Genomic DNA, 17,798 nt, shown 5'->3' with positions numbered 1-17,798 from the left:
ATCTCCAAAGGCAAGGGAAACAAAAGCAAAAGTGAACTTTTGGGACTTCATCAAGATGAAAACCTTCTGCACAGCAAAGGAAACAGTCAAAAAAACAAAGGGGCAACCCATGGAATGGAGAAGATATTTGCAAATGACACTACAGATAAAGGGCTGGTATCCAAGATCTATAAAGAACTTCTCAAACTCAACACCCAAAAAACAAATAATCAAGTCAAAAAATGAGCAGAAGACATGATCAGACACTTCTCCAAAGAAGACATATGAATGGCTAACAGACACCTGAAAAAATGTTCAACATCATTAGCCATCAGGGAAATTCAAATCAAAACCACATTGGGGGCGCCTGGGTGGCTCAGTCGTTAAGCGTCTGCCTTTGGCTCAGGTCATGATCCCAGGGTTCTGGGATCGAGTCCCACATCAGGCTCCCTGCTCGGCGGGAAGCCTGCTTCTCCCTCTCCCACTCTCCCTGCTTGTGTTCCCTCTCTCACTGTCTCTATTGCTGTTAAAAAAATAAATAAAATATTAAAAAAAAAACACAACAAAAACACATTGAGATACCACCTTACACCAGTTAGAATGGCAAAAATTGACAATACAGGAAACAACAAATGTTGGCGAGGATATGGAAAAAGGGGAACCCTCTTACACTGTTGATGGGAGTGCAAGCTGGTATAGCCACTTTGGAAAACAGTATCGAGGTTCCTCAAAAAGTTAAAAATAGAGCTACCCTATGACCCAGCAATTGCACTACTGGGTATTTACCCCAAAGACACAGATGTAATGAAAAGAAGGGGTACATGTACCCCAATGTTCATAGCAGCAATGTCCACAATAGCCAAACTATGGAAGGAGCCGAGATGCCCTTCAACAGACGAATGGATAAAGAAGATGTCGTCCATATATACAATGGAATATTACTCAGCCATCAGAAAGGATGAATACCTACCATTTGCATCGACATGGATGGAACTGGAGGGGATTATGCTAAGTGAAATAAGTCAAGCAGAGAAAGACAATTATCATATGGTTTCACTCATATGTGGAACATAAGGAATGGCATGAAGGACATTAGGAGAAGGAAGGGACAAATGAAGGGGGGGAAATCAGAGAGGGAGACGAACCATGAGAGACTATGGACTCTGAGAAACAAACTGCGGGTTTCAGAGGGGAGGGGGGTGGGGGATGGGGTAGCCCGGTGGTGGGTATTAAGGAGGGCATGTATCGTATGGAGCACTGGGTGTTATACGCAAACAATGAATCATGGAACACTACAACAAAAACTAGTGATGTACTAACATAACAACAACAAAAAAAACTACTCAAAACATCTGCATTTTAAAAAAGAGCAAGCATAAATGCACTTAGACCCTGAAATTATCTAATATTCTCCCTCACTGAAAGTCTAAACAATGAATTTAACAACTCTATCATGCCTACCAAATGGTATCTTTTGGTGTTTATCCAAGTTTCAAGTTTCTGTTTCAGATGATGAAATAAATCACTTACTAATACTTACCTGATTGTAATCATTTTTCTTTCTTTGCCAGGTGAGTAGCATTTTTCCATTTTTTCGATATTAGAAGGATACTGGAACCGTTCTGAGTTGATAAAAAAGAGGGGCTGAGGAATTCTGGAATATATCTCATCATCCAGCGGAAGCATCCAAGCATCCAGGGCAATCCCGCACCTGCAGGAGTTTGGGGACAATGACAAAAGAAGGCTGGTTACACGCTGACTGACATGTGGAATTTCTAATGATGTTAGGTTTAATGGGCATACACCATCCTGGTTTATTATGGGTTATCTCACTAGTATTATACCTCAGTGTGGGAAGGGAATATGATTAGCTTTATAAGGTAGCGGACTTGGAATTATATAATCATTTTCTTTAGGAGACATTTAGGAATTGTGACCTTTAGAAAGATATAGTATCTTTAAAATGTTTTATTCATTTTTGCTACATTGCTTTCAAAATAAATTCTTAAATAACAATTTCTCCAAAACTGTGGCGTGTCTGAAGACATACAATATATGCCCTATTGCCCCTATGTTTCCAGACCTTCTGGACACTCTGCAGTCGATTTATTATGCCTTTTTCACAGTTAACTGTTGGACCAGTTGCTTTATATTTAGAGGTACCTCACCTGGAAAAGTGTCTGGAGGTTGAAGAAAAACATACTGGGTATATCATTTGAAAATGTAACTTGCTTTTTACAAGTAAGTTTATCCTATGTTTTTGGACCTTTTGGACACTCCACTTTATGTGCTAAATGGGCAAAAGAAGAGAATTCCCTTATGGAAACTGATTTTAAAAATTTGTGAGATGAAGTTTCATAAAGGGTCCTACCCATTTTCTAGATGGTTGGCTCTTCACGATCTCATCAAGTCTGTGATGCCGTGGTTCAAGAAAGAAAATATTTTTCAAGTTGTAAGACTGGTGTCTGGTCCTGACTCTCACCAACTGTAATTTAAGACCTCTATCCATCTTTTTAAAGAAGATTTTATTTATTTATTTATTTATTTATTTATTTATTTATTTATTTATTTGAGAGAGAGAGAGCCAGTGGAGGGAGGAGCAGAGGGGGAGGGAGAGGAAAAGGGAAAGAATCTCAAGCAGACTCTGCACTTAGTGCAGAGCCCAACTTGGGACTTGTTCTTATGAATCTGAGATCATGACCTGTGCTGAAACCAAAAGTCAGACGCTTAACTGACTGAACTACCCAGGTGCCCCAAGACCTCTACCGATCTTAAAGATGGAAAAAAAAAAATTTAAAAATGCCTTGCATATTGGGGAAATCTAAAAGTACTATAAGATACACTACTGATATCACAACCATTATGTCATAGATAAAATGTATATATAAGGATAAATTTCCAAGTGAAAATATTAAGCCCTTAAGCAGATAAATAAGAATGATGAGGGAAAATATATAGGAATGGGGAAAGCTTTTAATAGCAAGCAAAGTAGATGGTTTTTGTCTGGGAAAATTCATATAAGGTACTTTATGGAGGCAAAAGAACAGACTTATAAACCCTGAAGGATCCTTTCCTCATTAAGAATTTGATAAATATTCTATCTCACATGGGTTATCGCTTTCCCTCTTCCAGTAACTTACTGTTTTCTTTCTTTGCCTCCTTCTCTTACCTGAATCTCTGGTCTTCACTAAGAGTCTGAATCACTGTGGCTCCGCCAAAAGAGTGTCCAATTACTGCTATCTTATTCCTGTCGATAGAGTCCTATATGAAAAAGCACGATATATATTCATCATTATCTCACAGCTGTTTAGAATAGAATGGTTTTTCAAATTATAAAATTCTTATTCATTTGATGGACATGGTTAAGTACTCTGATTTCTTGTAAAAGAAATACATACACACACCATCACATGCACTCACACACACATATACATACACGTACATATGCATATACATATATATACACACAAATACACATGTTGAGCATTCATAGAAGTTCAGAAGTGAACTTGATGATCTTCCTAGGCACCCACACTTGGAACACCAACATCATTGCCGACTTCTGCCTCTCCCCACTCCACGTTTAATTCATGTGTTCATTCCACGCGTGTCTGTTGAGCACCTGCTCTGTGCCAGGCACCGGAGACCATTTTCAGTGGGCTCCCAGTCCACCAGTGGAGAAAGATACAGATACGTGATGCAAATACATCAGGGCGGTGCCAAGGAGCACACGTGATAGATAACTCACCAGCCCAGGGTTGGCAGTGGAGTACAAGAAAGCTTCCTGGAGGAGGTGATGCCTGATTTGAAGAGCAAGCAAGACTCAGGGAGAAGAATGTGTCAAGCCAAGGGAATAACATGTACAAAAGCAGGGAGGCAGGAGAGGGAGGGGCTGGCTAAGGGACAAAAACTCTTCTCTGTGTCAGGAGAACAGACCATCATCTTCTGCCTGAACTGAAGTACTTCTCATTCTCTCTATCCCTTGTACTCCATCCTCCACACACAATTTTGGGTCTTTGTTCATGCTGTCCACTTTGATGGTCTTCCACCCCCTCTCAATAGTCTGCTGAAAACTTTTGACCACCATTTCAGGATCAAGCTCAAAAACATGCAAGCGCCATCCAAGAACTTACACGACTTCCCCGGGAGGTAATGAGTTGAACCAGAGAAATTGCTATTTTTGTAGCTCAAAGCTGGCTGTTGGCCATTTCATAGCTAATGCAACGTAATACATTCCTCATTGCTGTAATATTTCGCATATCCTTTTTTTTTAATTTGCAGCCCTCTGTCATGTCATACCTTGCATTACAGTAGAAAAGCAGATGAAAAGGAACAATGCAGAATGACAGGACAAGGGAAATGGCTTTTTCTTAAGCTCACCTTCAGTTGCTCCAAATCAAACTCTAAATCTAATACATTCTTCACTGGCCTTCCACGATCAATGTCCAGAATCAAATCGAGAGCTTGGGAACACTCCTTTGCTCTTTTCTGTACCTAATATGATTATTAGAAAAAGGAAATGACAAAGTAAAAAGCTGTGACACTTATTTTAGAGTTTGTGTAGGAGTTGCATGTGGGAAACACGGCTGATTGCTTCTAAACTGGAAATATCCAAGTGATTAGTGACTGGAAGACAACCCAGCATCATGCCATGGGCTCTAGCTTTGCAGGTAGTTATAGCTTAGTGCAAATCCTAGCTCTGTTGCTTACCTGCTGTGTGAGCTCAGGGCTCACACCATCTATTGTGTGGTAATTTACTGTGTGATACATTTATTGTGTGATAATGCCTCAGTGAAATGTGGGTGGGATTAAATGCAAGGACATATAGGTAAAGCACCCACTGTAAAGTCTGGCCCACAGGTGAAAGCCAGAGTGCTTTCTCTCACCTCATCTTCCAGACACCCCTGCGAAAAAGATACTGTTATTATTCATTAGGTTGTAAACAATAAAACACAGAGGCAAAACAGCGTAAGTAACTTTCCAAGATCAGCCCACTATGAAGTGATGGCACCGGCATTCAAACATAGAACGTTGGATTCTAAGGCCTGGCCTCTTACTACTAGTCCATACTGCATCTCTGTCTTTAATATCGCCTTGGAAGGGAGGATCTTTGTGAGTTTCTTTTCTAGCACTTCCGAGTTTCTAAAATTAGAAGTTCTATGGCAAAAGATTTCTGAATATGTACTGTCTTCTCTCAGGATTTTTATGTTTGTTTTTACTATGATCCAGGCTTTTCATTAAGGGAATTTTATCACTCAGAATCTTCTGACAGGTCTTTGGGGAACAGGAAATAAGAGAGTGAGGAGCACACCTTGCAGTATGTAAATGACATGAGCAAGCATCATCCTTTTGCATATGCTTTTTAGTCACCACACCTCCTCCCCTCCTGCTGCCATCTACCTGCTCATTTCGTAAGGGCATCTCCTCCTCCTCTGATTTGAGGCTTTGAAGATAGAGCCAAGACTTGTTCCCTATTTCTGCAGCAGACTGGTCTTTGAAATAGTAAGTCGCAGAGGCGGATCCATCTCTACAATGCAAACAGATTCGATGACTTACACTCGCTCTTGCTCTTCTTCATCCCCTCCCATGCTCCCCACCCCCAACTTCACTCTGATCTTTCTGACTTCCCTGTCTTCTTCCACTCTACCTTTGTTTTAAAGTCAAAGAGGCCCCCAAGGGAGGTCTAAGAAAACGTCTTTGCTACGGGTCAAGTCCACCCATTCTAACTTCACAATTCTAGGAGGTCCTTTGGAGACTCACACCAGAAATCAAATCCCAGGGCTGCCACTTACTCACCGTGTGGTGAGGCAAATTACTTACCCTTTTCCAGCTTCATTTCCCTCCTCCTTAAAACAGTGATAATAGTAACGATTTAAAAGTGTTCTTACAAAGATTAAATGATGGTGAATGAACAGGGCACACAATAAACACCAGAAATGCTAGCTGCTTTTTAACTCTTGACAGTTTAACTCAGTCTCCTTTTTTTTTTTTCCTCATCATGTAACCACAGTTGACAATTTCATTGATTTTTTTTATAAATCTTTTTGAAAGTTAGAGCCCAGGTGACCTACCTGTGTTCTACAGCAGCAACTATGAACCCATACGATGCCAGATCAATGCAAATAGCAGAATAAATTGTCCTTCAAAACAAAAAGAGGAAAGCATTGAGGTCCGGGGTCCGCTAATAAACCTGGGAACATGGAAGCCATTATACCCCCGTAGTAGTGCCCGGGAGTAAACCAGATAGCTGTGGTTCTCGAAGAGGGCAGCTCTGCCCCTCAGGGGATATTTGACAACGTCTGGAGGTATCTTCATCATCATGACTGGGCAGAGGGGGTTACTGGCATCTAGTGGGTAGAGGGATGTTGCTAAACATCCTACAGCGCACAGGACCACCCTCCACCATAAGAAATTATTTCCTGCAAAACGTCCGTAGTCCCAACATTGAGAAACCCTGATGCGGTGATTCTAAATATCACTTTTGAGAGTTCTGGGCTTTAATCTTGGCCCCACTACTTATCAGCTATATGACTTTAGGTAATTACTGAATCTTTGTCAGCATCCGTAAAATGGGACTAACAACGCCTTTGCTTTAGAACAGTTGTAAAGTTTTCGTAAGATAGCATATGTAGGAAGGCAGTGCAGTGTCGTGCTTAGGAGAACGGGACCTGCAGTCTAATCCCTGCATTTGGATCCACCACTGATCTGCCTTGGATAAGTCACTGATCTTTCCTCTGTAATGGTGGGGGACCTGGTGGGATTACTGTAAGGATGAAGTAAGTTAATACATGTTCAGTGCTTGTAACTATGTGTCTAAAACAGGGTAAAGACTGAACATAGGTCAACTCTTATTTAAATGATTGGACACAGAATCATGTGCTAAGCAACTGCATTCATGCCCCCTTTCCATTCTTCATTCTGCACAATCTTCTCATATCATGCATTCAATAGGAAATGGCAATAGAGAACAAAAGGGAGGTAGTAGGAACTCTGTCTTCTACTGCTGAAGATACACAGCCTACTCAGGAAGGGATCAGCAAACCTTCTCTGTCAAAGGCCAGGACGTAAATATTTCCAGCTTAGTGGGCAATACAGTATCTGTCACAGCCACTCAATTCTGCTGTCGTAGCACCAAAGTAGCCACAGACAATGCGAAAGGTGGAATGAATGTGGCTGTGTTTCAATAAAGCTTTATTCATAGAAACAGGCAGCAGGCCGGATCAAGTAGAAATCAAATAACTAGCTAGACTACAATTAAAGTACCAAAGATAATTTCTTTTGATTCATCTATTTATTTATTGAGAGAGAGAGAGAAAGAGAAAGAGAGAGAGCATGAGCAGAGGGAGGGGCAGAGGGAAAGCGAGAGGGAGAGAATCTCAAGCAGACTCCCCGCTGAGTGTGGAGCCTGCTGCCGGACTCAATCTCATGACCCTGAGATCATGACCTGAGCCAAAATCAGGAGTCAGACATTTAACCCACTGAGCCACCCAGGCGCCCCCTGAAGATAATTTCTATTGCAGATACTACCCAACTTCTTGCCAGCTAAAAGCCACCTATTTCTGAAAGTCTTATAATCCTCTGAGGCAGAAAGAAGGGTAGGCAGCTGAGAAGATGGAAGAGGAGAGGGAATGGAGGTCATGAAAATGTGCCACTCAGAGATCATGCCACAGAGAGCATAGTTCATTAAAGACCCCACCCAGCCCCTGTCCCTCTAGATCCACCACCACCAGCTAAGCTTCCTGTGGGCTGCACCCAGTGACTGGGCAAAGCGTAGGTACTAATGTAGGCCCATTCTGGTGAGATGCAGGACTCCTTTGATGAGCAACTTCTGGTCAAGCACTCCCTCAGTTGGCCTGGTCCCATCTCTCCTTGAAGTGTGCTATAATCTGAGACTCTTTATATCAATCTCTCCATTCCCCATCTCTTTCCCATGTGTCCAAGCTGCATCATGATCTGAAGGTTCTCCCTATCCTTTCCTGCTCAATTCCCTCTATCCTTCACAGACATTTCTCTCAATAAATGTCTTTTACAGGTAATCCAATCTTGGTGTCAGTTTCTCAGAAGACCTAACCCAGTGGGTGGTTTTGAGAGTGTAGATATAATATAGCAGGGTGACAGCCAAAAATGTAAACCCTTCTCTTCTTGTCATGAGGCTAGTCCCCATGAGCTAGAAGGAAGGAACAAACTACTTGACAAGATAGGGCTGGACTGACCAACAGACCACAGCCAATATTTAAGGAACCCCAATTCCTCCAAGACGGGAGCCGGCATGATACTCTAAAATCTGCTCTCCTTTTGGTGGGGGGGATGCATTTGGTCATTGGTCCTTAGGAATTAAAATTGTTCAGCCTTTCAAACATTACCGGAATGCTCCAAGACCATGAGAAAAAACAATTAGTGGATATTTTTCACCAGTCCTCAGAGGGGAATTCCAGTCTGCGGGAGTTGTCATTGAACCTAGACAATGAGAGATGATAATTAGTGTTTTCTCTGACTTGAATGTTGCTGGTTAATTTAACTTACATCTTCTTAGTATAAATCCTGACCCATGGAATTTATATTTGTTTTTATGTACTACTAGTAAATTCATTAAAAAGTCTGCTACTAGATACCTACCAACCAAGGACCTGAAGCATGTAGTTTTTCTCAAGACTAAAAAAATCATTTATCATCAGTTCCCACTGCCAGCTCTGTGCTTAAGATGAGACACTTTCCTACTTATAGGTGTATTCAATTCAGGGTAGTACCAATCCCAGGTGTTGGCAAAACTTCAAAGGGAATATTCTGAAACCAAATTGAACCTCAGGAGCATTACACTGAGAACCAGAATCTTCAAATTAGGGACTCCTTTCATTCTAATTTGGTTATGATCAAGAGAAACAGACCATTGACTTCACACTCAGCTGTGGTTTTGGATGCAGCTCTCCCACTTACCATTGATCTTGAGCAAGTTAAAAGAACTCTCTGAGTTTCACCATCCTCTTTTGTAAAATAGAGCAAATGATGTCTTACAGGGCTTTTGTGAGAATGTTACCTAAGTAGGGAATATATGCAAAGCACCCATCTCGTGACATTAGTAAGGGCCTCAAAACATGGAAGATATTGTCTTCCCTTCCTTCACTTCTCAATTGCTGTTGTCATTACTATGCTCAGTTATTTGTGTTCCATTTTCTCATTTATAAAACGGAGATGGAGTCATGAAGATTGGATGTGATGACCGCTCTGTGATATACAAAGTAATTTATAAAGTGATATGTAAAGTGATTTATAACTTATTCAGCACCATAAAGAGGTGTAGTTGTATTTCCATATTTCTGTGATAAAGTGGTTTTTAAGAAAACCCCAAGGAGATGTTTAAAATAAATGCCAAAAGAAAAGTTGTAGGTAGTTTTGAGAGGCAAATTTGAAGACATAGTTAACACTGGCCCAACTGTAGTGTCTGGTCAAACAGATAAGGAAGGAAACATCTATATTAGTGATATGTAGACAAACGAAGTGATGAATGCACAGCAGATTGTCTTGGTGAGAGAAGCTGGTTCCTTGGGGGTGGGCAATGGGAATGAGAGTAGAGTCTCCTCATTTACCATAGGTGAGAAATTAGCTTTCACCTTCCTACCGAGCATCCAGGGCACTGGCCATCTCAGCCAGCCCGCTACTTACGCACCAGATTATTGCTCCCCCACAGTACGTAAGCAGGAAAATGAAAGACCAGCCAGAGACAGATATTACAGCCAATCGGAAAGTCTGACACTTTCACTCCCTCCATCTACCCCAATATATGCAGAACAAACCAAATGAGAACCCTTGATTCTCTGATGGTTATCTGGGCTTTTAAGAAATACTAAGTTTAGACTGGAGAAAATCTACTTTGATCTTTGCCGGAAACTTTGGCTGTTTTCAAGGTTTTCTTATATTCTAGAGCCTACAAAGCAGGATCAATGGAAATCTTACCAAAAAATAAGCTCAATATTTTGCCCATAAGCCAGTGTGTTCCAAGATATTTACTAAGACCAAAAAAATACTCTTTGTTTGGGATCCAAAGGGTGTCAGAGTGGTGGTCATCCTCTTGGGATGGATAATACAAACGCAAGAAGGTGCCCTGTAGAGGAAAGAAATTAATGTACTTTTAGTGAGGTTGCTTCTCCAATATGTTCCAATAGCTATTTTGCATACTTAATTAGTGGAGACCCAAATACCTTTGTTGTTCACAGAGAGGTCCAGAGAAAACTTTTTTAAGCTGCTGTGGTGATTGAAATACAGTAGACAGAGAAACAAAATAGAACAATATGCTTTCTGCGTGAAAAGAAAGTATGAGCATGTTGGTTTCTACCATTAAGGATGGGGGAAATAAAGAGAGTTTATTGATAAATTAGTCAGATGACAGCAACAAGTTGGGGAATGACTTAACTAGCGAAAGGCTTCTTATGGGACAAGACAAATGGCAAAATGAGTCGTTCTCAGGTGAGGGCAAGGGCAAGTTTTAAAACCCTCTAGTGGGAAATAGTAACAGTCAGTATTAGAATATAAGCATAAGTGGTATTAATCAAAGCATTACCTTCTCAGTATAATCAAACATCAAGTCCGTACAACCGACAGAATAAGATCCATTTCCTTTGGGAATTTTAGATTGGCCAACGCTTGCAACAGCCATCAGAGCTTGTATCTTATTGGCCCATGCTGAAAAAAAAAGGTAGATATTATCTCACTGTCATTCATTACACTCCAGACTTTATTATGCAAAAGAAAATTCCAAGGGAAACAAGTTACACCCCTTAGTTCCTGGCCTCCTTCATTTCTTTACCCAACTAGTAAAATACACAAACAATTACTGAGGGCCTGATGTAAGCAAAGTATTGTGTGGGGATAAAGACAGAGGTGGACACAGCCCTTCCCCTTCCCCATAGGTATTTGGGTCTCCACTAATTAAGTATGCAAAATTGCTATTGGAACAAACTGGAGAAGCAACCTCACTAAAAGTACATTAATTTCTTTCCTCCACAGGGCACCTTCTTGCATTTGTACTCTCTATCCCAAGAGTATGACCACCACTCTGACAAGGGAAGACAATATCTTCCATGTTTTGAGCCCTTTACTATGTTCGTAGGTTCACAAGTTAAATCTCAAGTTCCTGGGCACTGTAAGAAAGACCCTCTGTGATCTGAAGGTACACTGCCTTATCCTCTTCTTCTGCTTTTTCCTTTAAGTTATCCACCTTCCACATGCTCTAGCACAAGCTACACACTGAGCTGTCTGATGCCTCTGCACCTTAATAAATTCTATTTCCTGTGTTTGAAATCCCAATGGCAAACTCCTGTTCAACCTTTAACATCTTGATCAGATGTCAGGTCTTCTCTGAAGCCTTCCCTCACTCCCTAGACTTAGTCATTTCAACCTCAGTATTAAATCAATTTCCTGTATATATTTTTATCATTCTTCTTATCCTATATATTAAAATGATGTGTTTGCATACTCTGTCTCCCTCACTAGGCTATTTCTTAAGAGCTGTGTACATGTCTTTGGGTCCTCAGATCTTAATGTTGGCACAGAGTTGGTGCTCCGTAAATATTCGTGAAGTGAGCTGAGCTAAGCTTTTCATTGCCACTGGGCTCTCATTTGCATCAAATGCTTTATGGCATATATCCTTTTACCCACCCACTCTTGAAACTTGTTTCTCCCTGTTTTGTGCCAAAACTCTCCAAAGTACCTGCAGTTTTATCCGTTCTCCTTTCTAAACCCCATACAAGTCCGTATTTACTTGTAAGATGGTGAGTCCAAATATCACTATATCCAGACTTCCGCATTTCTTGATTCAGCTTGCCTACATATTTTCTTTTATTGGACTGTGAGAGTCTATTTCTCTGTTAGACTCCTTCAAGCTTTCCATCACATTCTGCCTCTGGCACTGAGACATTTGGAGCTATGTTAGATATGGAACTTACACTGATGTCACAGGGCATCACCCAGAAAGGTTTCGAGTTATGAGAAGAAGTCCATCTTTCGTGTTGGTGACTAATGTGTGAAGACCTGCCAGTGACAAGCCCTTCAATACATAAGGCTTGCTCTTAAAGTTGGTCCATGGATCAGCATCACTGGCATCACCTGGGAGCTTGGAAATGCAGGATCTTTAGCCTTAGCTCAATGCTACTGACTCAGAAAAGCCGTGCCTATTAAAGTTTAAAAAGCACTAGGCTAAGGTACCAGACCACCTGGTCTGACACATGGGTCAACAATTCATAGTCCAAAGGTAAGGAAGGAGTTCCAAGGAAGGCAGGAGATGAATGGACCTGGGGTATTAGAGCCAGGTGATCCTATTTTGGATTCCAGCTAGACCTCTGATGCTATAATGCTCTGGCCTAGGCAATTCACTCCCCGTTCTTATCCTCATTTGTGAAGTGGGGCAAAAACACTTGACCAGGCCGCAGGACAGCTATAAGAATGAAGTGATAATGTAAGTCAAGTGCCTAGCACGGAACACAACACATAACCAGCAGACAACTGATATTATGTGGCCCTTACCTAGTTAACTCTGGCTACCCAGATTTAAGCCCTTAGAGGAGTGTTAGCAGATCTAAACTAGACCATACCATTTTCCCTTTAGGCAGATTCAAGGTGTTTCTTCAGACATTAAAAAACAAAAAACAAAAAAACCCCAAAAAACAAGAAAAACAACTTCACCCAGAAGGCGAACATTTTCAGTCCTATTTAGAAAGGCTCTTTCTTTCCCATTTAAGACTGTATACCAAGCCATGATTTGTGGTGAAAACAGGGAGACCCCAATCCATAGGGAGACGCCACACCTGTCTTTCCCTCCTTGAGGGGCGGCCGTGTTCTGCTGCGCCGCCACCCACATCAGCCATGATGTGACAGTACCGCGCTGGAGGGGGGAGGACTCTGGCTCACACATTTTGAGGAGGAGCCCCAGAGAGCACACAGCTGCCTTGGAGGTACTACCTCTGGAAGTAGGAGTTCAGTTCTAGAGCCCTGGGAGGGTTCCGAGTCACACAAGTTTTCTCACGAGATCTCAATGCCTCATAGGCTCCGGGAACCTTTCTCAGTCACCTGGGAGTACCCTGCTTCTCTAAAACCTGCGCTACCTCGAAGCCTCCTCACTCAGCATTCAGGAGCCTCAGGTCAAGATGAGGCTACAGGGCTGCCTATTCTGAGACCCTTGACCCCTCAGGAAACCTGGAGCTGACCCGGGTTGGGGTGTAGGTCTACAGAGCCCTGTGGCTGTTCAGTGCCAGGGCGGTTGCCGGAAAGTTTCATCGGCCTGCAGCTAATCCAGTCATGGTCCTGGATTTCCTGTTCTCGAGCCATCTGTTAGATCAGGGCTCATCAGGGCTCGTCATGAAGGATGAGGCAGGAGGAGATTTGTCAGGTTGAATGGCCACCCTTTAGAGGATGCAGTTTGTGGTTCAGAACTTATATATGTCCAGTTAGCCGGCATATAGTACAGCGTAAGTTGGTGACGTAGTGTTCAACGATTCATTAGTTGTATATAAAAAAATAAAATGATGAATAAATGTGAAAAAAAATAAATAACAACTATTCAAAAAAAGGTATAGATGCACCCCAATGTTCTAAGCAGCAATGTCCATAGTAGCCAAACTGTGGAAGTAGCCAAGATGTCCTTCAACAGATGAAAGGATAAAGAAGATGTGGTCCATATATACAATGGAATGTTACTCAGCCATCAGAAATGATGAATACCCACGATTTGCATCAACATGGATGGAACTGGAGGGGATTATGCTAAGTGAAATAAGCCAGTCAGAGAAAGACGCTTACCATATGGTTTCACTCATATGAGGAACATAAGGAATAGAGCAGAAGACCACAGGGGAAGGGAGGGAAAACTGAATGGGAAGAAATCAGAGAGGGAGACAAACCATGAGAGACTTTGGACTCTGGGAAAGAAACTGAGGGTACAGAAGGGAGGGGGGTTGGGAGATGGGGTAACTGGGTGATGGGTATTGAGGAGGGCGTGTGTTGTGATGAGCACTGTTGTGTTACACACAACTAATGAATCGTTAAACACTACATCAAAAACTAATGATGTTCTATATGTTGGCTAATTGAACATAATAAAAAAAGGTAAAAAAAATAAATATTTTACTTCATTTGTTACACATAAAAAAAACTTACACATGTCAAGTCCTATTTTTCTTTAACTTTAGCTTAATAGGAGCATTAGAACCCATTGAGTGCTATGAATCTCGTTACACATTTCCAGTGGTGTTCATTTGTCAAGTATTCCTGATATTCATTCCTGGGTTTTGAGACGGATTGTATATATACCAGGAATATGACATTTTCTTACACAGCTTTATGTCCTCCACTCACAAAAAGGATATCTCTAGCCCCTACTTTACCTGCATAACCATATTTACTCTATATTCATTTGGCTAGATGAATATAAACAATTATCTATTACTTTAATACTTTATTTAATAAATGATTTCTAATAATTTACAAAATATTTTTGCATTCATTTTTGAGCACTGAGAATGGGGCATTGGGCTCAAGGCTGGGGCAAAGATGAATAAAAAGATTTTATACAAAGATGAATAAAGTTGTGTCTCTTTCCCCCAGTTTCTGCCAGTCCAATGGCAGTTTTCCAATGATTTTCAAACATGAGGGGCATATAAGACATGTTTTGAAATTCCCACCCTGTACCAACAAGAAGTGCATGATATAAATGTCTCCTTGCTGATAATCTGCTCATCATGTAAGATGCTACTTGTTTCCAATCCTTGGAAAAGGTACTGGGAAAATTAATTTAACTAGGCTGGAAGCTCCTTAAGCTTGTCCACAAGCTCACTGTCTCAGTCACTGGTGCCTCAGCTTCCTGATAAGTGTTGTTGAATGAGGGCATCTGTGAGATATTATGCCATCTCCTACGCACATGTAGATACAACGTACAGTCCTTCCTACGGATGCTTTTACTTCCCTAACTATGAAGTAGAGCAATATTTATCAGGCACAGGGTGATGAAAGCTCTTTTGTAAATGTTACAATAAGGAGTCACCCATCAAACCTGAACAGCTAGATCCAGAGTGACCAGGTGTGTGGCCACAGACAGTGTGACACCATTCAGAAGCCACCTACGTGGTTCACCTGAGGGGAAGCTGGATAGAGAAGAGCATGCATCACAATGCTCTGGGACTTGCAGGCATTCGCAAAGCTCCAGAAGCAATCTCTTTGCAGTAAAGATCTTTCCTAGTGATGGCGGATGTACTCGTCTAGAGATGGCTGCCTCACTCTGGCCACCTCTTCTGGGCTTGACTAAACCTCCGCCTCCTCTCCTTCCCTCCCACCACAAGGTAAGAAAGAGCAAGAGATGCACGTCCATTCTCACCCGGAGCTCTTCAGCTTGTCCCTACCTCTTCCTGTGATGACAGCGAAAATACTGTTTCCCTCTGGGCCCCAAGACCCTAACTTGCCATTTTCTCACATCTCCTCCCAGAACGAGCCAGGACTACACCTGTTGATCACGACAACTGCCTGTCCATCCCCCTCCATGGGAGCAGGTTTTGCGGTTGCCTCTGAGGGAGCGCCGGGGGGTGCGTCACTGCACCTGCGTGCAAGCAGGTTACGGCGGCGAGAGAGATACGGGGCCGGGTTGAGGAAGTTCTCCATGGTGGTTGCGAGCTGAGCTTCCAGTTTGTCTGGAAATGCCTCACCTTGGTTCTGTCCTGCAGTCACGATGTTGAAGAAGACAGGACTTTGTTCAGTTTCAGTTGGAATGAGGAGCAAGTGAGGCTCTGTCCCCTACCCCAGGAGAACACAAGGTCTCCATGAGCCTCCTTGTAATAAACTTGGTTAGAAGTCCACACATGCAACTGCTCTGGGGCCACGTGGAGTCTGGCAACGGGCCATTTGCTCAAGCCCTTGAACAAAGAGACCTCTTACCTGATGATCTAATATGGGCAACAGGATTTAGGTCTTGCCAGTCAATAGGATGGACCGGGGCGAGGCAGCTGCAGAGGCAGAAAAGCGCATGCAGTTTGGATGGCAACATCTTGGAAGCTGAGCAGTGGTTTCAGCTTAACCTTCTTCAAGGCAGGTTATTAAAAGAAAAAAAAAAAAAACATGCAATAAAGAGGACTTAAATAGGCTGACAAATCAGTGAGATTAAGGTACTAGCAACACGACTTTATATATTATTAAGGGAAGAAAGCACCTGGAAACAAAGCAACATGCATTGTCTGAACTGGGTTTTTGAAAGGCATCAGGGTGGCAAAATCCTTGGTAATGCTGGATTGTAGAGCACAGAAATAACACTTCTAGCAGTCATAGTAGGTTTCTGGTCACTCACTCTCTAACTCTGTAGCAGTCTGGTTTGGTTATAAAGAATAGCATCAAGGGGCGCCTGGATGGTGCAGTTGGTTAAGTGTCCAACTCTTGGTTTCAGCTCAGGTTGGGATCTCAGGGTCGTGAGATCAAGCCCCACATCGGGCTCTGTGCTCAGCACGGAGTCTGCTTAAGATTCTCTCTCCCTCCTGCCCCCTCTCCCCAAAATAAATAAATAAATCCTTAAAAAAAGAATAGGCCATCAAACTATAGTAACTGTAACAATCATAGATCACAATCATAATAATATCCATAAGCATCCTAGCACATTAGTGAACACTCCGTAAGTTTTGGCGAATGTTTCCATCACAATTGTGAAATGATCATACTGCTGCCGCTGTGACTGTTTTGGTGCCGATGACGTTTTATTTTGGGGGATCTCTATAATCCTCCTATACTGAAACCTTCCCAAAGGCAGAGGTCAGGTCTTATGTATGTTCCCACTGCCTAACAGAGGGCCTGGAATGCAGTCGTGTGGCGTGAATGTTTATAGACTTCATGAATGAATATTTGTAGTCCCACAAACAGCATATTAGACTCATGATAATAAGAGATGATATTACAATTGGGCGCTATGCTAACATCTTATTAGCAAAAACTATCTTGTATTGGTGTATCACCTTTACCCTTTAGAAGTTCTCCCTTCAAAAAACTGATTTGTCTCTTCACTGATAATAACTTGCTAACGGATTTTTTCCAGATGTATTTCTATGCTTGAACACGCATATAGAATACATACACACATATACATGCATACATATAAATATACGTATATAAAATAGTTTTAAAATTTGTTTCCAGTGCTTCAAGATACACTTTTAATTTGATAGTATATTTAGAGTCTTTTCATATGAGTACCTAGCACTATAATTTGTCTTTTTATTTTAAAATGGCACTTAGGAGTTGCTCAAAAATTTTGTTCACTGGGGCACCTGGGTGGCTCAGTCAGTTAAGTGCTCAACTCTTGGTTTCGGGTCAGGTCATGATCTCAGGGTCGTGAGATTGAGCCCTGAATCTGGCTCTGCACTCAGCACGGAGTCTGCTTGAGATTCTCTCCCTCTCCCTCTGCCCCTCCCCTTGTTCTTGCTCTCTCACTTTCTCTCAATAAATAAATAAAAAAAATTTTTTTAAAGATTTTTATTTATTTATTTGACAGAGAGAGAGACAGCGAGAGAGGGAACACAAGCAAGGGGAGTGTGAGAGGGGAAGCAGGCTTCCTGCTGAGCAGGGAGCCCGATGCGGGGCTTGATCCCAGGACCGTGGGATCATGACCTGAGCCGAAGGCAGACGCTTAACAACTGAGCCACCCAGGCGCTCCATAAAATATTTTTTTAAAAAGTTTGTTCACTAAATAAAATAGCAATGTTGCCAACATTTGAAGGCTTAATATGTGCCCAGCATTTTTCAGTTTCTGGAACAGGTTATCTTATTCAGTCATCACTAAACAATCTGTAAGGGAGGTTTAA

The 17,798-nt window shown here is 41.9% G+C and overlaps 1 protein-coding gene across 7 annotated transcripts in view; it reads right to left on the bottom strand.

Annotated features, from left to right (window-relative positions):
* PLA2G7 (phospholipase A2 group VII) overlaps positions 1-17,798 on the bottom strand; it is a 40,878-nt gene that overhangs the window by 3,332 nt on the left and 19,748 nt on the right. For 2 of the 7 annotated variants that reach the window (XM_078055272.1, XM_036113184.2), the window contains exons 2-11: positions 15,892-16,034; positions 10,535-10,656; positions 9,931-10,078; positions 8,343-8,436; positions 6,051-6,119; positions 5,380-5,506; positions 4,821-4,883; positions 4,360-4,473; positions 3,149-3,240; positions 1,520-1,690 (exon numbers count right to left, since the gene is read on the bottom strand). In XM_078055272.1, coding sequence (XP_077911398.1) covers positions 1,520-1,690; positions 3,149-3,240; positions 4,360-4,473; positions 4,821-4,883; positions 5,380-5,506; positions 6,051-6,119; positions 8,343-8,436; positions 9,931-10,078; positions 10,535-10,656; positions 15,892-16,000 — 1,109 coding nt within the window. In that variant the 5' untranslated portion in view covers positions 16,001-16,034. The remainder of the gene's footprint in view (positions 1-1,519; positions 1,691-3,148; positions 3,241-4,359; positions 4,474-4,820; positions 4,884-5,379; positions 5,507-6,050; positions 6,120-8,342; positions 8,437-9,930; positions 10,079-10,534; positions 10,657-15,891; positions 16,035-17,798) is intronic. The other 5 variants (XM_036113251.2, XM_036113331.2, XM_078055271.1 and 2 more) reach the window with 5 other exon arrangements.

This window comes from Halichoerus grypus, chromosome 9, assembly GCF_964656455.1.
Source record: "Halichoerus grypus chromosome 9, mHalGry1.hap1.1, whole genome shotgun sequence".
NCBI classification, from domain to species: Eukaryota; Metazoa; Chordata; class Mammalia; order Carnivora; family Phocidae; genus Halichoerus; species Halichoerus grypus.
This window is presented reverse-complemented; position numbering and strand designations above follow the sequence as displayed.